Consider the following 23002-nt stretch of genomic DNA (forward strand, 5'->3'; position numbering starts at 1 on the left):
ATTTGGACTAGATAAAGACCTAGTCTTATGAGGATTCAAAGGGGAGGTTGTTGGGATTTTTGAATTGCAACAACTCCACCTTTGTCTCACTCACTTGTGCGCCACTTTCATTATAAGTAAAGTAAAAGTTCTGATTTGATACACTAATTCTCTCCCTCTCTTGTGCGCCTAGTTGGTGAGTTCCTCCTTAAGGTTTTTGAAAAGAACCTAGCCAATTCTTCTATATACCATTCCCACTCTTGTGAAGTTTTCATGTTGGAGACTTCTCTCTTCTAAACACATATACCTAGCCTCTTTCTTCACCTATTGAGCGCATAGCAAGCCTCTCTGTGGTGGTCAATTGGTGGCTTTCAAGAAAGCGTTCTTGCATCTTGACGTGGGTGGTGTGGATCAACGTTAGAGGGTTTGAACCCTTCAAACCTAACACTGATCGTCTTGGAGTTTTGAACTCACAAACAAAGGTAACATCACATGCCATAAAGCATGATTCTTGATTGCATGTGTAATTCCGCATATGAAAAATTTTGTTTTTCCCTCTCACAAGGTACGGCCTTCAAGGCCATTTTACTTTCAAGTGGTATCAAAGCCCGGTCGCTTTACCATCGGCGGGTGATGGTACTTTGTTTGTGAAATTAATTTTCTCACGGTCAAAAGGTCTTTTGTTAAAGATTAATTCTTTGCATGTGGATTTTTTTTATGAACATGTTTAATATGATTATGGTGTTCATATATGTACATGACTTCATGGTTTTGTTTGTTTTGATTTTTTGTGAAAGTTTTCAAAAGAAACATTTTTTTTGAAAAGGGAATAGGATTCTGCCATGATGTGAATATTCAAATGCATTATTTTCTCCATGATTTTATTTAATAAAATTTTTGTATATGATGATGTATGGTTCAGCCATATGAGTTATGGTTGAATAAATGGTTTAATTTTTGTGATCTTTGAGAAATATTTGACAAAGATTTGAATTATGCATAAAGATGCAAAATTTGACCATTGGGAGAAAATTGGAAAATTTTTGAATTTTGATTCTTGTTTTGATATTTTAATTGTTAAATTATCAAAATATATGTGAGGAAATATTTATATAATATTTGATATTATGTGCTTGCAAGCTATTTAAATTTTCAGGTGCAATTTGGAAGGGGATGGTCATGGTGCCCGAAATTCGAATTTTAAAATTTTAAATTAATGTGTAATTTGAATTTTGTATTTTGTATTTTTATTATTTGTCCCTCCAAAGATGTTTTGGAGTTTCTTTAATTATATGTAATTAGAGAATTAGGCTAGTGGTGTATAGACGACGAGGAGCTGATGCTTGAGAAGCAAGATGGACAAATGCACGAGCATCATGACCATCTCAAATAAAACTGTTTTATATGCATGTATGCTTTTATGTTTTGAACGAATAGTATGCATGAATTAGACAAATTGTGTTTGTATGTATTATTATGCATGTACAATTACGACTAGTGTAATCCGATAGATGTCTGACATAGGATAACGACTAGCATGATAATAATATAAATGCGTTTGATGAGACCTAATAAACCCCAAATAAAAGGAACCCTTAAAGGAATAAATTATTAAGCATATGATTACCTCCCACCACCAATATTACTCAAACCTCCTCTACATAGTGGTGTTCCACAACTCAGTTGGGCCCCACTGTTTCGTTGAGTAAGAGTAGTATTAGAAGTGTTAGACACTTAGGGTGCTGGTTAAAACTTAACTGAGACATAAGTTGCAGGCTCAGCCGGGCTTATGTGCTTAGGGTAATAATGCTAGGTTGGTTGTATGAGATGCACCACTAAGTGACAAGGAGTTGTCAACCTAATGTTAAGAGAGGGTATGAGATACTGTTGATGAGGATCAACCCATTATTTAAATTAATCTTGCGGTCACAGACGGGGGTTAAAATAGATAATCGCATTCTTAATCTCACTAAGGTAAAATCTAAAAGTAGATTAACCCTAAGTCAAATGGGAAGGGTCATTGACTTAGATAAAATAGTGGGAGGGGAAAATTATTTAAAGTCTTTAATAATTTGTTTATACAACATGTCTAAATATATTAATTAAATCATCTTTACATCTTTTTCAGATTTTAGTATGACTAATCCACTGTCACTGCGCTCAATACTCGATACGAACAAACTGACCGATTCAAACTTTATGGACAAGTATCGGAACTTAAGAATTGTTCTTAGGGCCGAAAAAATAGCTTATGCCCTGGATGCTGCATTACCCGTAGCTCCTAGGGAAGGGGAAGATGGGTTCGCGAATTTGATTTCGAGGCCCACAAACAGCACATGGATGACAATGTGTTGACTGTCTGCATCATGTTGGCATCCATGTTGCCTGAACTGGAAAAGCAGCATGAGCATGTGGATGCTCCCTCTGTTGTCTTACATCTCAAGGAGTTGTATGACATTAAAGGCAGGCATGAGAAGTATGAGGCCTCTAGAGAATTGTTCTCATGCAGGATGTCTGAGAACATGTCTGTGAGCAGTCATGTTCTTAAGATGATCGGGCTCATTGAGAAGCTAGGAAATCTAGGCTTCGTGATGGATGCCGAGCTAAGTAATGACTTAGTCCTGACCTCGCTTCCAACTTCCTTCAGTCAATTCATTATGAATTACAACATGCATGGGATGCTTGTGAGCTTGCCTGAATTGTTAAGCATGTTAACAACTGCTGAAGTGTCTATCAATAAGGATAGGACACATGCTCTTCTGATTGGTGGGCCTAGCAAGGCAAAGGGTAAGGGCAAGGAGCCTGCGAAAGGAGACTCCCTTAAACCCAAAGGAAAACCCAAGAAGAAGAAAGGCAAAAAGAAGGGTAAGAGTGCATCCAAGGACAAAAGCGATGCTTAGTGCTTCCATTGTGGTTTGGAAGAGGAATTTTCCAGACTACCTGAAGAGTGTGAAGGACAAGAAGCATGGTGATGCTTCTACCTCAGGTACTTTCATGATTGAGATAAATTATTCTTGTGCAAATCCTACCTCATGGGTATTGGATACCGGTTGTGGTTCTCATATCTGCAATATGTTGCAGGTGCTTAGGAGCCCAAGGAGATTGGAGAGAAACGAGGTGGACCTCCGCGTTGGCAATGGAGCAAGGGTTGCTGCTCATTCTGTTGGAGATGTCGACCTTATTTTTCCTACGAGCCTTTTATTGCATTTGAATAATTGTCTTTATGTTCCAAACATTTCTAGAAACATTATTTCTATTTCTTGTTTAGAACAAGATGGTTTTACTTTTAGTATTAAGAATGGTACATTTTCTATCATTTCGAATTATATTGTTTATGGTACTCCTTCTTTAATAAATGGATTGTATGTTCTGGAAATGGGAACTAAAGTGCTCAATATAGCCGTGAAACGACCTAGGATAGATAATCAATCTTATCTTTGGCATTGTAGACTAAGGCACATAAACGAAACAAGATTGTCTAGGATGCATGCAAATGGATACCTAGATTCCATGGATTTGGAATCCTATGGACAATGTGAATCTTGTCTAGCTAGGAAAATGACTTGTCACAAGCCCAAAGAGCTTAAGAGTCATAGGGCTAGTGAGTTATTAGAACTCATTCACACTGATGTTTGTGGGCCAATGTCTATAGAGGCTAGAGGAGGATACTCCTATTTCATCACCTTTACTGATGACAAATCAAGATTTGAATACGTGTACCTAATGAGATATAAATCTAAAGCCTTTGAAAAGTTCAAGGAGTTTAGGAATGAAGTAGAGAAACAGCGTGGCAAGATGATTAAGACATTACGATCAGATTGTGGTGGTGAATATCTGAGCCATGAGTTTCAGGATTATCTGAGAGAAAATGGAATTCTCTCGCAGTTTACTGCACCTTACACACCACACCAAAATGGTGTCTCCGAAAGGAGAAACAGGACCTTGTTAGACATGGTCAGGTCTATGATGAGTGAGACTCAACTTCCAAAATCGTTTTGGGGATATGCCTTAGACACAACGGCATACCTTCTAAATAGGGTACCGTCTAAATCTGTTCAGACCACACCATATGATATATGGAATGGTAAGAGACCCAACCTGAGTTACCTCAGGGTATGGGGATCGCCAGCTTATGTCAAAGCGTTGGCATCAGACAAGCTTAGTGCTAAGAGTACTAAATGTCTATTTGTGGGGTATCCCAAAGGTACTAAGGGATACTACTTTTACTCCATGGATGAACACAAGGTGTTTGTGTCAAAGAATGCTGAGTTCCTTGAGAAGGATTTGATCTCTCAAGGAGCCAGTGGGAGTAAGATTGATCTTGAAGAAGTTCAAGAACCATATGAACAGATTGAGGAACCCGAGTCTGCTCCGCAGGCGACGTTCTCCAATGGAGAAGTAAACACACAACTCCGTAGGTCAACGAGGGTCATCCATCCACCTGAGAGGTATGGGTTTGTGATTGAGAATCAGCAAACCGTCGAGGATGATGAACCAAGTAACTACGAAGAGGAAGTCAAGGATGTTGACTCTTCTAGATGGCTTGAAGCCATGGAATCTGAAATGGATTCGATGTATCAAAATAAGGTATGGACCTTGGTTCCTAAACCGCAAGGAATAGTTCCTATCGGTAACAAATGGGTCTTTAAAAGAAAGAATTATGCAGATGGCAACGTTCAGATCTACAAAGCTAGGTTGGTTGCGAAAGGGTATCGTCAAAGACAAGGAGTTAACTATGATGAGACTTTCTCGCCTGTTGCCATGATCAAATCTATTAGGATCATGCTTGCAATAGCGGCATATCACGACTATGAAATTTGGAAAATGGATGTCAAGACCGCCTTCTTGAATGGGTTCTTGAAGGAGGAAGTGTACATGACACAACCTGAGGGCTTTGAAATCAAATATCAGGAGCATATGGTATGCAAACTTCAAAGGTCGATATATGGGCTAAAGCAAGCATCAAGGAGTTAGAATATTCGTTTTGACGAAGTCGTTAAGAGTAACGGTTTTATCAAGAATGAGGATGAACCTTGTGTTTACAAGAAGGTTAGTGGGAGTAATGTCGTCTTCCTGGTACTTTATGTAGATGACATATTGTTAATAGGAAATGACATCCTCACATTACAAATAACGAAAAAGTGGCTTTCAAAAGGCTTCACCATGAAGGATTTGGGAGAAGCGACCTTTATACTTGGTATAAAGATCTATAGAGATAGATCCAAGAGGCTGCTGGGTTTATCTCAATCCATGTATGTTGACAAGATGCTAAAGAGGTTTAGCATGGAAGGGTCGAAAAGGGGTTTTCTTCCCGTCAGTCATGGGGTACATCTTTCAAAGGCTATGTGTCCTAAGTCACAGCCTGAGAAGGATCGCATGAGTGGAATTCCATACGCTTCGGCTATTGGATCCATCATGTATGCCATGATATGTACGAGACCAGATGTCTCATATGCTTTGAGCATTACGAGCAGATACCAGTCGGACCCTGGAGAGGGTCACTGGACAGCAGTCAAGACCATCCTTAAATGCTTTAGAAGAACTAAGGATGCGTTTCTGGTCTATGGTGGGGTTGATGAGCTAACAGTGAAAGGGTTCACTGATGCCATCTTTCAGAGTGACAAAGATGACTGCAAGTCACAGTCAGGGTTCGTATTCACCTTAAATGGTGGGGCAGTATATTAGAAGAGTTCCAAGCAGGAGACAACAACAGATTCAACGACAGAAACTGAATATATAGCTGCTTCAGAAGCAGCTAAGGAGGTCGTGTGGATCAAGAAGTTCATATCTGAACTTAGGGTGGTTCCAAGCGTGGATGAGCCCATACAGTTGCTTTGCGACAACACTGGAGCCATTGCGCAGTCAAAGGAACCTAGGTCTCATCAAAGATCTAAGCACGTGCTCCGCAAATATCACCTGATTAGAGAAATCATTGATAGGATGGATGTAAAGATGGATTATATTCCCACATATGATCACCTAGCCGATTCTCTAACAAAGGCTGTTTCTCAGAGAAAACATGATAGTCATTATGAGGCTTTGGGTATACGACTTAGGTCTGATTGGCTCTAGGCCAAGTGGGAGCTTGTTAGTATATGGATGTCCTAGAGATAATCTTTTAATTAGATTAGGACATATGTGGACCTTTGTATTGTCGCAAATAAATAAAAGCACTATTTATCATGTTTCATATTTTGTCTCAATATTACTGTTAATATTTTATACGAGTAACTGGATAAACCCCTTGGAATAAAATAGATATCTCTTGAGTATCTGTGATGAGATCACGATCATGAGGGTTCAAGGATACTGGATATTTATTCCTAATTTTATGTTCCTAGTCTAGAGACACTGAGAATGGGGATCAGTGATCTCGGGTAAGACTAGCACGACTTATCTACTTGTATTCGGATGCAAGGTAAAGACCTCATGAGCTACATATATGAAGATGTCTTAGCTAAAGTCGTGGGTGGATCTATAAGGGTATAGCTCGCACTGAACAGACCCACAAAAGAGACTCTATGAGGAAATCTCACTGAGAGTATCATTAGAGTAGTCTCTTTATATTTGGGTATGTCTTTCCTTAGACCATAAGTTATTACCTAGACTGTGATCTAGAAGGCATGCTTTGACTGTATACCTCGTCTGCCTGAAACATGGAGACTCATAGGTATACTGTTGGGCTTGTCCTGAAAGAGCACAGGGCTAGGGTGATAAGCTGAAGAAATTCGTCAAATCTCTGTGAGAGATTAGGTTATCTGTAAACCGGAGAAATCAGGATGACATTTACAGGGACTCGGGAATCTATGCATAGTAAAAGAGATCATGAGATGATCTGCCTTTAGAGTCAGTAAATTGAAGATTCCCTATTTCGAATAAAGCTTACCCTAAACTGCAAGGGTTGATACGCTTCCTTACCCTAGGTTTTATGGGAAGGTAACCGAGACGCAAAGAAATACATACGGCAACCAAATATGTGTAATAGGATGATCAAGTCATTAATCTAACTAGCTCTAGGGCAACAAAGCATTGCTAATGCTCTGTGTTGTCATTAAATGGGTTATGGGCATGTTGAGCCCTAGCCCATTTATGTCAGTGGCTATGTTGGACCTAATGGGTCACACACTAACACCTTAATGTCATGATGATATAGCATTAAAGGTATTGGGCCTAATAATGGTTGTTAGCCCAAGATGAAGTTTGGAAGCCCACCTAAGAGGGAGAGGGCGCATGGTATTGTTAATGGGCTTGGATGGTCCAAGATGTTACTAATTAATTTAATTAGTTAAATTAATTATCAAATATTTAAATTTTGAATTTTGAATTGGAAATTTGAATTTTGAAATTTGAATTTTGAATTTGAATTTTGAAATTCGAATTTGGAATTTGAATTTTGAATTTTGAATTTTGAATTTGAATTTTGAATTTTGAATTTTGAATTTTGAATTTTGAATTTGAAATTTGAATTTGAATTTAAAATTTGAATTTGAATTTAGAATTTAAATGTTTGAACGTTTGAATTTAAATGTTTGAATTCGAATTTGAATTGACTATGAAAAGTTGTTTCATAACAAAAGGATAAGATGAGATCTTGTTGGAACAAATCCCTTGTATCAAGAGAAGATCTATGGAGATCTCCAAGGGCTGATTGTCATCTTGTCAAACCAACAAGCTCCAATCAGATTTGGTTGTTGAGAGAATCAGTGAGCTAGTTGGTTCAAACTTGAATGCAACAGCTCAAATGTATCTGGACCCTTTTTGGGTTGAATAGGGGCGCATGAATTGGTGGTCATATGATGACCATTGGTCCAGAATTTTGACTAGATAAAGACCTAGTCTTATGAGGATTCAAAGGGGAGGTTGTTGGGATTTTTGAATTGCAACAACTCCACCTTTGTCTCACTCACTTGTGCGCCACTTTCATTATAAGTAAAGTAAAAATTCTGATTTGATACACTAATTCTCTCCCTCTCTTGTGCGCCTAGTTGGTGAGTTCCTCCTTAAGGTTTTTCAAAAGAACCTAGCCAATTCTTCTATATACCATTCCCACTCTTGTGAAGTTTTCATGTTGGAGACTTCACTCTTCTAAACACATATACCTAGCCTCCTTCTTCACTTATTGAGCGCATAGCAAGCCTCTTTGTGGTGGTCAATTGGTGGCTTTCAAGAAAGCATTCTTGCATCTTGACGTGGGTGGTGTCGATCAACGTTAGATGGTTTGAACCCTTCAAACCTAACACTGATCGTCTTGGAGTTTTGAACTCACAAACAAAGGTAACATCACATGCAATAAAGAATGATTCTTGATTGCATGTGTAATTCCGCATATGAAAAATTTTGTTTTTCCCTCTCACATGCTACGGCCTTCAAGGCCATTTTACTTTCACTCTACACCACCCTACGATTTATCCCAACAAGGCCACTGTAACAGCCCGTTACGTACCGGTGTTGTTAACGTTGATTATGATATTAAGCGCAGTTACAATCACAAAATTTTATTTAAAAAAGCGAGTAAACTTTTTCCTTTTCATTACGAGAGCATTTAAAATAATAATAAAATGTAATGAGTAAAAGTTGTGATCGTAACTGAAATCTAAATGCGTAATAATTATAAATAATGTCTAACTATCATATAATACTTTTCTCAAGTCACTAAGGGGTTCCCATAAACTCACGTAGCATAATTCTTACTTTTACGGTTTTACATAACTGAACATGGTTCAGTAATCTGAACATTCCGAGAGATTAAGTGGTTATAAACCTCTCATATTTTAGTATGTTATTCTAGACTTAATTATCTTTCCAACACGCTATCACATGCTCCATAAAGTTCTTGTTTGCTCCGGTTATCACCGTTTGAAGTTGGATAAACAAAGCTGTCAACCAACCTCAAACAGGGCTCCAAACAGTCTTTACTCTTTCAGCGATTCTAGACAAAATACCCCACCAATTGCTCTCAAATTTTTATACAGTAAACTAGACACAAGAAACTTCAATTTGACATATCATAAGCCTAATTTGACAAATAATTGAGGGAGAAATAAAATTTCCAAAACATGGTACCCGACAGCCCCTGCAGCAGGCATCCTGGACAGTCCCTAATCAAACGTCTCTACAGGTCTGCGTACAACTCCAATGGCTATCAATTTTTGACACAACATAGTTCACATCTCTATCTTCAAAATAGTGTATGGAACGTCCCTATCAGACCTCTTTGGAGGGAGATGTTGTCTCCAAAAATTTACCCAAAATCTGCCATTTTATAGAAAATTCGACGGCATCTCCTTTGTTTATTCAACCTATCCCTCTTTATCAAAAGTGTGTTATTATCCTCAAATGGTACCTAATAGATAAGGGTGGCACTCAAGGACCAACAATGCCTTGGTGCTCTTACAACCCATCACAATTTATAACAATTACCTCACTTTAAGATTCATTACTTACATTATAAAACTTAAACCATTTCAAACACATTGTTCCATTTGCATGCATTCTTTAAAAATACACATAATCATAACCTAAAATAGGCCTATTGCCCTTTCATCATACATCATGCTTCAAGATTACACAAGGTCTAATAATTACAATTTACAATTCTCCAATGGAAATCATAATACAATAAGTCCTCCAAATACAATAAAATGAACTACAATTTACATCATTATAAATATACAACTAGACTTAGACAAAATGTGGCATGAACAAATATGACAATATGCATAATCCTAAATTCATATACAATGTTCATGCCCTAAGTCTAGCCTATGCCAAAATGGCCTAAAAATGCAAAAAGTGCATAAGTCTCCAATGCTTATCCTATGGGCCTCTTGCCCACGGCTCCAGCCCCACTGCTACTACTTGCAATAAATGCCCCAACACAGGAAGAGATATACGAATATATCTCAATAAAGTAGAGGTTTTGGAGATTACTCCGCCCAATGGCTCACTCAGATGTAAATCAACAATATATTACAACAACCAAAGAGAGATAAAGCAAGGGATTTAGTGAAGTAGGGATGCATATGGAGTAAAAATACGATGAAGCTGGAATGGTCAATGCCAAAGGCACGCAACATCCAACCTATTGGCCTCGACATATAGCCCACGGGTTCTCATCCAAGGAAATGTTCCTAGAACATCAGCCAAGGCACCCTCCATCTATATACACCCAAGACTTTCCTAGAGTGCTCCTCAATGGATGACACTCCATGACCTTAGGTTAACTGGAATTCCCTCACGGAGACCTATCTAGTGGAAGTCTGTAACGCCCGAAGGCAACAATCTACTAGCAAGAGACACGGTACATCCTATGTACTCATTATACATACATATATGCATGAGCATGTTACAATACATTATCAACATACACCTCCAACCACTACCCCTAAGGGCATGGTGGAGCACAAACGGGATTAACCCCTGTAATGTCCCACATCGGTTGGAGAGGGGAACGAAACATGGCTTATATAAGGGTGTGGATACCTTTCCTTGTAGGAGGCCTTTTGGGGGTAACCCGAAACGTAAAACCGTGAGCTCGACGGTGCTTGTGCGCGGGGCAGAGCGGACAATATCCTGCTACAGGGTTTGGGGCTGTTACATTTGGTATCAGAGTCTGGCCCTGGACCGGTGTGTACAGCGGGGACGCTGTATTCCCAGTGGGGGAGGATGTAATGTCCCACATCGGTTGGAGAGGGGAACGAAGCATGCCTTATATAAGGGTGTGGATACCTTTCCTTGTAGGAGGCCTTTTGGGGGTAACCCGAAACGTAAAACCGTGAGCTCGACGGTGCTTGTGCGCGGGGCAGAGCGGACAATATCCTGCTACAGGGTTTGGGGCTGTTACAACCCCAGTACCAAAGGATTACCTTGTTAAAGCTCCCTGTAACACCTTACGTAAACAATTATTATAGTATGTTAATTATTTCATTTTATTTCTTTATATTTGTTTCTTATTTTTTAGTATAATTTACTAAGAATGATCAATTGTAGCCTAAAAGTTAATTCCTTCATATATTAATTCATATCCATAATCAACTGTAGTGCATACAGATATCCATTATAGGTTTCCAAAAACTACAGTTAAAATAAGTGGCTCGCAGGCCCCAAAATCATCCACACTATAATGTAAAGGATTTTCATTCTCCTACATCAATATCTACATCCAAAAAGATGGTAGAAGTAGAAATCCTACAAAAGTGATCTTCCACTACATAGCTAAGTAAACAAATAGAGGCGTAGGTGAGCCTCTGTATGGTCTTCATATATCAAGATAAGCAGTTCCCATCCTGTTTCACAGAGATACATCCAATCCATTTCGTACTAATCTGGAAATGTTAGATAAAAGATAAAATGCACAGGTGAGAAATATTCTCAGTAATCTTGAGCGTTTTCGCACAATAACATTTCCAGCCACATTTATGTGGAAAATACCTTCTCATGTCAAATAATTTAATATAAGATAAACAACATAAATTATTATTAAACAGTGACTAAATATAACTGTACTCAAACTTTGAGGTTCTGACTGTGAGAGATATATACATGGTTGAGCTCATACCAGAGTGGGGCATCCCCTACTATATAATCTACTGAATCCCATTTCTAATTGGGTCAGCGTCACATCAGAAATAAACAACTCAAAATATTCTATATTATTATTAACTCATTAATCCATTTAAATATTTTACTTTCACAACCCATGATTCAATCATGCTGTGAACTATAAAATATGAACAACAATTGATATGTAAACTAAATTCTATGGTTCATTTGATAGTTCGATTCGTTATACATTATTTATCTATAATCAATTTATCTATATTATTTATTATTATTATTATTATTGTCTTCAAAGAGGTGAATAATACTACTTTGTATGATTTCCAGGAACATTTCAAGGTCCATTCAATACCTAGAATAATGGATAAAATAAAATAAAACTATACAGGCTTCATTTATAATTAGTTGAATCCAAAGAATGATATTTGTAAACAAATACCCAAAACTGAAGCGATAATAATAAAAAAATGATTTGACTGTGTATATATATTCCGTCATCTTTGAGCACTGCCTTCTCATTTTTGGGTTTCTTATTACAATACCTATATCTAATAGTTATAATAAGACCAAACAACAGTTTTCATCTTAAAATAAAAAACGAAAAACTAAAGAGCAGTAGTATAAAAATAAAAGAGTAGCATCAAACATGACAATATAGCATCAAGCCAGAGCACTATATATATTTACATCTTTTTAACACAGGTCTGCGTATATACACAAATACACAGTGAGCAATATTTATAAAAAAAACATGACCAGGTGTATAGATATCAAAGAAAATGAACGAACATGTTATATATTCATACCCAAAAAATGCAAAAAATAAAATAAAGATAAACTAGCCTGTTTATATATTCGGTCATCATTGAATACTTAAATTTATGTTTTAGATTTCTTGTATAGTACTTATCTTTAACCGTTTCTATATTAAAAGTCAAAAACGAAATAGCAGCATCTACAATAAGAAACGATAAAAATAAAAACAAAAGAGGTGTCCATCAAAATCAATAAAAAAAAACAGTATCTCATCCAATAGTAATTTAAAGTTCAATACTTAAATAAAATTGCAAGCAACAATTAATATATAAGGTTTAAAGTTAAAAATAAATCGCATATAAGAGAGTACTACAACACATAGAGATACTGAATCCCAAAAATAACAATGATATAACTACAGCCGTGTGAGAATCTTAAAAAGTGTTTCTGTAGACAGAGAATACTTCATAAATAGAAAGAAGTGATACAAAAAAAATGGTAAACAAAGTGATGCTGAAAGAGACTGAGAAGGATTTCACACTCAAAATTACCTTCTGTCGGTATCACTTTTTTTTTTGTACTTATCCGGTTGTGGTTTCTCCGTTAATTTTCTGACATGTGTATCCTTCATCATTACTCTCAAAAAAATATCTTTATCAGCACTCATCTATGTTATCATGTTTTATGTTAATATTTACAAAAATTTTCTTAACATTCAAAGTTATATAATGTTACATATAATAGTCATATTCGTTCATTTACTTAGACTTTAAAAAATTGTTTTTTTTTTATTATTAGCTATTTTATTTACTTTATTTTATTTAGTATTATATATATATATAAATTTTATTATTAGTATTATTTATTTATTATTAGTATTATTTATTTTATTTTTATTTTTTTTGGAACGTTACACTCCCTCTCTAGGTAACTCCAATGCAAGGCACCACCAAGCTTGGTCCAACTAGAAATGCCTACACACAGGTCATTTATTCCCATTTCAATTATAACCAATAAAACATACACATGGTTATTTAAGCATTCATGCAATTTGCCATAAACACTTACCACAATCTCTTTGGTCCTTGACCAAAGGAAACCCACCAAGCTCACTGTTCCAAGTTCACGTCTGTTGGAGGAAACCTACAATGACCACACAATGATCATCAATACCTTGGTGCAAACAAGTCAAAACACAAAGCACCACACTCCCACCTACATATACATAGGTTCGATCAAATGGCCCAAAATACCTAGCCATGTTCATAATTTGATTTCAAGGTTCTAATAGCTTCCTAAGCTTATCACAACACCAAACCAACTCCTTAATTTCATTCAATCCCATCACAACACCATTCTCCTTAAGGTTCCTCATCATGGCCGAATTGACACATACACATCAACCAATGGTTTTGCTTCCAATTCAATGCATCAAATCAACATACAACCTATTTAAACATGATTCACAGTCACACAACGCCAACTACATAATTTTTACATCATCCATCCTTATTTCTCCTCACATGGCCGAATTGTTCATGCTTGTACATCTAGGGTTTTTTTATTCATTTCAACACTTCCACACATCATACAATCCTATAATTAAATCATACAATTACTCTACAACTCAATTACACAATCCCACAACATATCCATTTCACAAAGTCTTGCATACCAACTCAAAATTTGCCTAAGTTATCAACATTTTTACCAATAATTTTTATGAGCTCAATCATCATAAAACATTATTCTAAGACGCTTTTTCTAATACACATTTTCGATTTAAAGTCCCTAACCATATCAATTCATGCATGTAAGCCCTAGGTCTTCAAAATCAAATCCAATGAATCAACCAATGAAATGTGTTGAAACTTACCCACAATCAAGGCATTGGACTCCTCCACACAATACCCAAGCATTGAAGGATCAATCAACTCCAAGACATCAATTTTTCACACAATGGCCGCTGGCATGGGTACTTGATTTCTCCCAATTTAGTGAGTTTCAAGCCTTGAGACTAACATGGTTGTGTTTAGAATGCCATTTACTTAAAGTTTGATGTAGTGAAAGTTGTGTTTTGATGGAGATTTGATGGTGTTTGAAGGAGATGAAGAATAATACAAGCCCAACGGTTATAAGGAATGGATTAGATAAAGGCCTAAAGGGTATTTAATAGTTAAGAGATAGATAAAGACTAAGAAAAACACTTACTTCGTGTACTAAGTCTTTTCTAACAATAATTTGAAGGTTAAATACTGTATTTTTCTAAAAACAATTCGAGGGTTAGTTGTTGTATTAAGTTTGTTGTTGTTCGTAAAAAAGCAAACTCACGTTATTTCAATCTATCACTATACTGTTAATAATGCTGAAAACAGTAGCGCATGAATTATGATATTGATAATTGAATAAAAAATAATCTAAAATCAATACTATATTCCAAAAACAATTTTTTCACAAGCAGATTGTACATTACAATATTTGAAACGAGTTTCGTAGAAAGTTTGAAGCTCCTTCAATTGAATAATGAAAAGTAGGGGAGCAGGGAATGAAGGAAATAACATAAGTTGGAATCAATCTCATGATCTGCACCCATATTTTCCAAGTAAACGACGAGTACGTTGATTAGCACCATTCACGCGGCTGTTCAAGATTCCAATGTCATTGTCAAAACCGTCCAAGGCTTTGGTTTGCCTGCAACATTAACAAAATCACCATAAATTATGATATCCTGAAAAAAGTGAAATGGTTCTGAATAATCATAGAACTAATACAGCCTAGCCAACATTGATGTTAGTTAGATAAACTATCACTCTTGCAAAAGATTTAAATCAGTGATAATTCCTTCGATTTGTTGGTGTTTGGAGAAGAACGAAGGAGGAAAGTGAAGCATGAATAGTTTCAAGCACATGTGGCTTAAGTCACTTAAGTGGGGTGGATCCCACCGCCATCTCACGCGATTAAATTAATTTAAAACTCTCGCTTAAACCACTAAACGTCCATTAATTTCTGGACTATTTAGAAACTCCAATTTTTAACATTAACCATTGTCTTTTAATTGTCCTTGGTTAGATGAATCCAGAGTTTTTCGGTCGTTAGGTGAAATCACAGTTTTAAGCTGTTATGCTCACTGTGGACACGCTTCCTCAAAAACCCTAATTTCATTCAATTTCCATAAGAAATCATAATTCCTAGTCCTATCTACCATTTATAACTTATTTCCAAACTTAGAGCTCAAAATTCATTCGTCACGCTTTACGATGCAACTATACCGCGATATTTTTACCCGATAAAAACACTATTCATCATTTTTCCAGAAACTTACCAAACCACTCAATTTTTCGTTCTGAATCTATTTCCAGGGTTATTTTTCCTATTCGAAACCTTCTACTCAAATTTCTTTTCCTAGGGCTACGTGTTTGACAAATTACCATTTAACCTTTTTTTATGTATTTTGGTTCTAATTTCAGGATTTTCACTAATCATACCCTTTAATCCATATTTTAATATATAATTATATGTTTTAGAAATACGAGGTGTTATAGCCACAAATTTGGTTCACAAGTAGGTCATTTTCTCTACAAGATGGTTTCTTTAAGCACCAAAAGCAAGGGAAATGACTTCCATCCCATCAATCTAAGAGGTCAGCCTCTCAACACCCACAAACAGAACCCCACCCTCTCAAGAAGTGGTTTTTCTCCCTCACCAAATTTTCTCTCAAGTGTTTTACAAGAAGGAAGAATCAAGTGGAAAAGTGGTGTCTTAGGTGATTTTCATGCAAGGAAGGCTATGGAGATGTGTGGAAGAAGGTGGCAGCCATGAAACCAAAGAGAACACTTACGTAGAAACTTGTAAAATCTGACCTATGTTTATGTGCATTTCCTATATATAGCTGTGCTCGCTCAAATCGTCGGTATTAGTTCTAATCGCTTTACTAATTATTTTTCTTCCAAACTTCATATTCTTAACCTACACATTTTTCTAAGAATTATCATATTTTTATTATAATTTTTTGGAACACTTCACCGGTACGCATTTATACCACGAAGCAAAATCAGTATTTGCATTTTTCATCATAAAAGTGACTTAAGCATTATTCAACTTTCTAAATATTTGTCTTACTATAATTATATATAATCTTTATTAAATCCATGTTCCGACACCAAATGTTATTTAATTAATTATTTAGCAGCGCGAGTTCTTACATTATCATTTATCCATCTTTCTTTACAATTTTGATATATAAGGTTAGTAATAGACTATATTCTAGGATGCAATTTTTTTAAGGGGGAAGAATGAAACAACCATAGTTTTTTTCTTAAAAAAAAGAGATAAAAGAAAGAAAGGGCAAAATAGTAACTTTAAGTTTTATAAAACTAATAACCCTAACCCCATTGTTCCTATTGTCCCCATTCCTCTTTACTCCTTCTTCATCATCTTCTTCTTTCTCTCATTTTTTTTCTTTTCTTCCATTAAATATCATTTTGATGCTCTATTAGAACTTTAAAACCGTGCGCGTTCCTTAATCTTAGAAGTAGATTTTGAATTGAATTTTTGAGTTGAGGAAGGTGCTTCATGGAGAAAAAAGGTGCAACCCATTCCTTAGAAATTGACTTTTTGAGCTCTTTGAGGTAAACCCATAATTCAAACACGAGAAAATGTAAGTTTTTGCATAAGTTTGTTTTGCATAGATGTGTTTTGAACTTTGAGCATAAACCTAGGGCTTATTTCTAACATCCTTATTACCCATTTGTTAAGTTATCCTTGAGTAATTTATAAGGCATTGTTAAAATATTTGTTGGTGCTCAAATTTGACTAAAATCTATCTCATTTGTTTGACCGTAGTCATTGGAAGTGCATTAATTGTTTCTTCAAAGCTATGAGTGAATAATGATTATCATAACATATTTTATAATTATTTTTTTTCAAATTTAGTTATATAATTATTGTTTAATATGTGCATGGGGAAACAAATATTTTATTTCGTGATTGGTTAAATTCTCATATTCAAAATTTACATGTTGTAAATATTTTTACATAATAACATCATATTTATGATTTATAATACTGATATTTATTTTGAAATGTCAGAGAGAAAATTTAATAAGAGATATTTTTTTAAAAGTATAAGATTTGATAGTTTTACTTATTGTTGGAGTTGGATTGATTCGAACTAAAAGTTGATTTGTTAAATTATTTTATATATATTTTTGGGATATGTTAGAATCCCATAGCCGTTAGTGAGGGTAACGGTCTAGGTGTACCTAGTTTTATATATGGATACTTTATTACGAGAGGAGATGGCTATCCTTCAGATGGAGCCGCCCCCGATGAGATATTAAGATTTGACCTAAATTAAGAAAGAAGAGGGCTGCCCATTTGATGGAGTCGCCACTAAGGAAAAGCCACCCTTAGGAGGAGAGGACTATCAACGAGGCAAAGCCGCCTTGTACTTGATTCTCTCATGAGTGATCCGTATCTTATTAAGTTATAATTTTTATTTTATCTTTTTTTTTTTTTATTTTATTTTCTTGTTTTGTAAATGTCAATTATATTAATTTATGATTTTTTGATTTTTTTAAACACATACTTTATTGATTTTATTCATATTATTTATTTCCATTGTCCAAGCATGTTTATAACTTATGCGCATAAAAAGAGAAAATCCCTCGTGCATATTTTGTTTCCCCTTCTCGTTCATTGTGATTATTATGCCCTCACTAAGTTTATGTGACTCACATCCCCTTTACTTTTCCGTCTAGATCGTTAAGTAGCTAAATAGTAAATTGCTAGAAGTCGCATCTCATCTTGTAGCTTTATTTGGATGATTCACCCTTAGACATGTAGTCTTTTGTCTATTTTGGATATCTGAGCATTTTGCAAGTATGAGAAGTTTGTTAGTGAAAACTTTTAGATTGCTTTAAGTTTCTAATGCCTGGATTATATATTTTGTTGTTGGCTAGTATTGTATATCAGGTGTTAGGTTTGTTTTGAGATGTTAGAAATACAAAGGAGATTCTCTCAAAATTTTAGTAAAATTTTAGAATATAAATTTGTTGGAGTTTTCTTTTGTTTTATGCATTCTTTGTGGAAGATAGGCTTGCCAAACCAAGAGTGTTTGAGTTACCTAAGCCTGTACGCCGATCATCGCTCAGATTCGAGTCATGACAATTTACTTACTCACTAGCTCATATCTTTGATCACACATTTGTATATTCAGATAGGGTTGGTGTCTTAAATCAAATATTAAAGATATTTTTTTTAAAAAATACTAAAGAGTTATTTTTAAAAAATACTTTATAAAACTTAATTCATCTAGCTCATGAATTTTGAGGCCAATTCTCTTACAATATATAAATAATAAATAAATTGAACATTATTTTTTATGCCTTAAAAAAAAAAAAAAGAACAGAACCAGGGTATAACATAAATTTCACGGCAATAGCTTTCGTAGTCGTAGTCTACCGACCACACTAAAAGTTTCCGATGGAAAAGAAGCACAGCAAGTGAATGAGTACAGAATGAAATTCCCATGAAATTGAAAGGACAATGGCAGAGAGCAGCCAGAAGGAAATCGAAATCCGAGCCCTAACCGGTGAATCCATCACTCTTCACATCCCTTCTACAATAACCGTCCAAGACCTCAAACTTCTCCTCAACCAATCGTTCCCACCCGCTACCAACTCCCCCAATTTCCACCTTTTTTTCAAGGCACAATCTCTCTCCCTTTATTTTTTGTTCCATTACTCTTTTATGAAACTTCTGTACTCATTATCATTTTTATTCTTCTTTCTACAACTTCAAAAGTCTTTTAATTCACTCTCTCATGCTGTTACCTATTCTTTATGCCTTTTGTAGAAGCAATGGCATTTCACTATCAATATGATAATAATAATAATAATAATATTGCGTTGCTGGTTTCAGGGTGAGAAATTGAGATTGCAGGCTCAGATTGGTTCTTATTCCATCCAACGCGGCGAGTTTCTTGTTTTGGTTCCCTTTGCTAAGAAGGAATCAACTCGGACCGATAAACCGGACCCGGTTCAGGCTTCGTCAAATGTTGCTCACAGTGCTTCAATCTCTAATCTCGCGGATTCTACATGGTTCAGTATAATGGAGGATTTGTCACATTTGCGCGAGACCACTGAAAGTGGTGATAATGCATCTAATTTTGAAAAAGAGAAAGTGGTGGAGAACGAAACTAAAGGGGGTTTTGGTCCTGAGAAGCAAATAGAGCTTCCATATCATCTCATATTGAATACACTGCAGTGTTCTAGTGAGGTTGCTCTTGGCGAGCATAATTGTGAGGTGTTTTTGAAGGTTTTGGAGTCTGTGAATTGTTTATCGGATCTTCCTCTTGGACACTGCAAGTTGTTCGAAAGAGCACGTTTGAAGGGAGGTTGTGCCAATGATGGTAACACATGCTTGTGTCCACCATGGTTGAAGATAGTAATAAAGGCATTTGCTTTCATAAACATTTTTTCCGCGTTTCTTCATTTGCACCGTAGGAAAATGACCTCATGTGTTCTGGAAGATGCACTTAATCAGCTTGCAAAGTTTGGAGTCAAACTTGGCCTCCAGGACATGAAGAATCTTTCACTTCTTTGTCCTCATGTAAATTTATTGATTTTGTTATTTCTTTCATTCAAAAGGTTCACCTTATGATTCATGTTGTGATGTTTGGTATGCATTTTATATACTAAAGAAGAGGCTGTGTGTGTTGAGATATATAAAATCATTAATGTAGCTTCATCCAACAGCTTAAGCTTTTGGGTTAAATTGATTCTTTACATGGTATCAGAGCCTCGGTGTACCGGGTTCGATCCTCACCGCTCCCCACTTTCTTTCTAGTGGAATTTCTTTCTTCGCACAGGTAGGTGGGCCTGTGCATCGTCTACTCTTCAAGTCCAGTGGGCTCTCATGTGAGGGGGTGTGTTGAGATATATAAAATCATTAATGTAACCTCACCCAACAGCTTAAGCTTTTGGGTTGAATTGGTTCTTTACAGGCTGTAAGAATAAAGATTGTTCCTTGAAATAATTATTCCCTATTGATTGCCTTCTTTTTTGTTGTTACCAAGTCTGCAACCGTGAAGCATTTCCAGTGTCTTGCTCAAATTTGTGATTTGAATACTTTGCAGCTAGTATGTTTTGGAGATGACTCAGAGAAGACAAGTTTTGGTGATGTCATTATTGTCGTTAACCATTCAACTAGCAGTAAAGATCAAATTGAAGATAATCCTAAAAGAGGTATATTGAAGATGTGTACTGTTGTTTTGTGGTTTTGAAGTTTACTGATGTTCTTCTTTTCCATGAGAACAATTTTTTTTTTTTTTTTTTTCTGTTTTGTTTGAAATGTCTTGTTTAATAGCTCGCAGGTGGTTGTTTGTTTCAAAGATTGTCAGTACATTGAAGAGAAGGGATAGTTCTTTCCGAAATAATCTGTGGTCGGCTATTGAGCAGCTGCCGGTATGTTCTTTTTTAACATTAACCAGCAGGATTGATCCATTGTGGACCCATATATGTGAAGTGCAAGTTTGCATTTATCCTTATTGTAATAGATGCGCATTTACACCTGAACTGAACATTGAGTGTACAAGTAAGTATGATAGGATTTGCATTATAGCTGATACATCCATATGCCTGAACTTTGACTGATATTTCATTTAATAGTGCTGGATTATTGTTTCATGCAATTTATAGGGTGATGAGTTCTTAACTAACAACTATATCATTACAATTATGTGAGGAATTTTTTTTTTTTTGAAACTTCTATCTGAATATTGTTCTCAACTTTTGGTTAGCAATAACAATTGGCAAGAAATTGATCATCTTTCACATGCAGTATGGAAAAAGAATGAGATTCTTTCTTTGTTTTGTTCAATTTGGACACAATTAAATCCCAAAAAGAAAAGATAGCTCAGTATTTTCTTTATTTGTATCATTCTAAATTCAAAATTTTCACTAGCAAAGGATTTAATTGGGCATTAGGATTCGTTAGAATATCTTATAATATCTTGATTGTGTCTAGAATATTTTAGAGTATCTCAGATGATTTCTTAGAATTAGTTTCCTACTTCCTTATATTTTATGATTTGTTTCTTTATTTTAAGGTTTTCTATTTAGTATATAAATAGGAATTAGTGTTTTTTCTTTTGTAATCACCTCTATCACTTCAAAATACAATATTATTGACATATTATTCAGTGTTCTCCTTTTTTCTTCATCTATGCCTAAACCCCTATAATTTTTATCATGGTATCAGTGTTCTCTGCTTTTCTTCATCTGTCCCGTCACTTTTCCATTGCTGAGTTCCTTAAAATTCAAAATGTTAACTACTTTTTTCATCAACCTTCACTGAATTAGCTTCTTCCACTGCATCTCAGGCAATCTTTTGTCACCATCTTTGCCATGTTGTCTCTCTGACTCATTTGTTATTGCCCACTGTTGTGTCGTCATTCTGGAAGCAATCATGCATCTTCCAACCATCGTTAGCGACTTTATTGGCCACCAAAAAAAAAAATTTCCAACAACTTTTCAGGCCACCGGAAAAATTTATGGACAACTTTCCTACCGGTGACCACCATATCAAGAGTGTCTCCTCAAGTCCAGTAGATCCCTGTGGACCCACAGTCATCCGGCCAGCCATATGCCTGCACTCGCCTCATATTTGAACTATGGTCGTCTTCTTGGACGATCGTAAAATTTTCCGGTGACCAATTTGGACCGCCTCCTCTCGATCTATCCAATCATACAAGTCCGACAGTCAACAACGTAGTTAAGGATTTGATTTCCCGTAATCCCCCTTTTATGTTCTGAATTAAAATCTTAATTAAGCCCATTTTATATTGCCAATCAATTCATCTAATTTAGTTAAAACCCAATCCCTTGGTATTCTAACCTTTTACTCCTTTAAGAGAATCCTAATTTCTTGGTGTTTCTCTAAAGGATTTAAGCATTAAAATCAAGAATCATAAAAATGGTATAAGGATTGCACGATTCATGTCTATCTCTAAATTCATACAAATCAATGATGAATTTTCCAACCCCAATTCATATACCATTATCTTTATTGTCATACATGAACCTTAGTTCAGTCTATAAAAAGATTGACTTATAGAAGCATGAAGAACAAGCAAATCCATTCAATATAAAAGGGGAAAATTGCATGAAAGATTAATTCAGAAACACAAAGATTCAATTGGGTTTCATCTAACCCTAACTACAAAGAAAACTAGCCTAACATAATGGAAACAAGAACACAAGAAATCAAGAAAGTTTCCCGAAACTTCATTGGTGTGATAGCGCAGTGAATCTTCAAGAATCCTAGTGTAATCTTGATTCCGACTCGTCTCCGATGAAAACTATGTTCCCGGTGTCAAGTTTTGTTAAGAATTCATGAATAATAGCTTAAATAGGTGTAAGAATCCTTGTTTTAGATGAAAATTACGTAATGGGCCTTAATTGGGTTGCAACCGGGCTTTAAAACGCGCTACTGTGACAGCAAAAGCATTGTTTCGTATTTTGGATATAACTTGAGCTATACTCGTCCGATTGATGTGATCTTGGTCTCATTGAAAAGATAAAAGGAAAGATCTACAATTTTTACGAGAACACAAGGTCCAAATCCATCATCTTGGATAAGAAAAATTGGTTGGAAGACAACTTCAAAGAGATTTTCACTAAATGGTTGCTCCTCATTTATTACTTTA

The 23002-nt window shown here is 35.7% G+C and overlaps 1 protein-coding gene across 6 annotated transcripts in view; it reads left to right on the top strand.

Moving 5' to 3' along the window:
* The first annotated feature begins 16868 nt into the window (after window positions 1-16868).
* Window positions 16869-23002, top strand: part of LOC133295696 (uncharacterized) — a 47236-nt gene continuing 41102 nt past the window's right edge. For 5 of the 6 annotated variants that reach the window (XR_009749388.1, XR_009749389.1, XM_061494548.1 and 2 more), the window contains exons 1-4: window positions 18771-19002; window positions 19216-19905; window positions 20432-20540; window positions 20662-20759. Coding sequence is in view for 4 of the 6 variants with exons in the window: in XM_061494548.1 (XP_061350532.1) it covers window positions 18841-19002; window positions 19216-19905; window positions 20432-20540; window positions 20662-20759 (1059 nt within the window). In the remaining 2 variants the exon portion in view is untranslated. Of the gene's footprint in view, window positions 16952-18770; window positions 19003-19215; window positions 19906-20431; window positions 20541-20661; window positions 20760-23002 lie in introns of those variants that run through there. The other variant, XM_061494549.1, reaches the window with a different exon arrangement.

This window comes from Gastrolobium bilobum, unplaced genomic scaffold, assembly GCF_033153095.1.
Source record: "Gastrolobium bilobum isolate Gb01-03AN ecotype WA unplaced genomic scaffold, APGP_CSIRO_Gbil_v1 utg793, whole genome shotgun sequence".
NCBI classification, from domain to species: Eukaryota; Viridiplantae; Streptophyta; class Magnoliopsida; order Fabales; family Fabaceae; genus Gastrolobium; species Gastrolobium bilobum.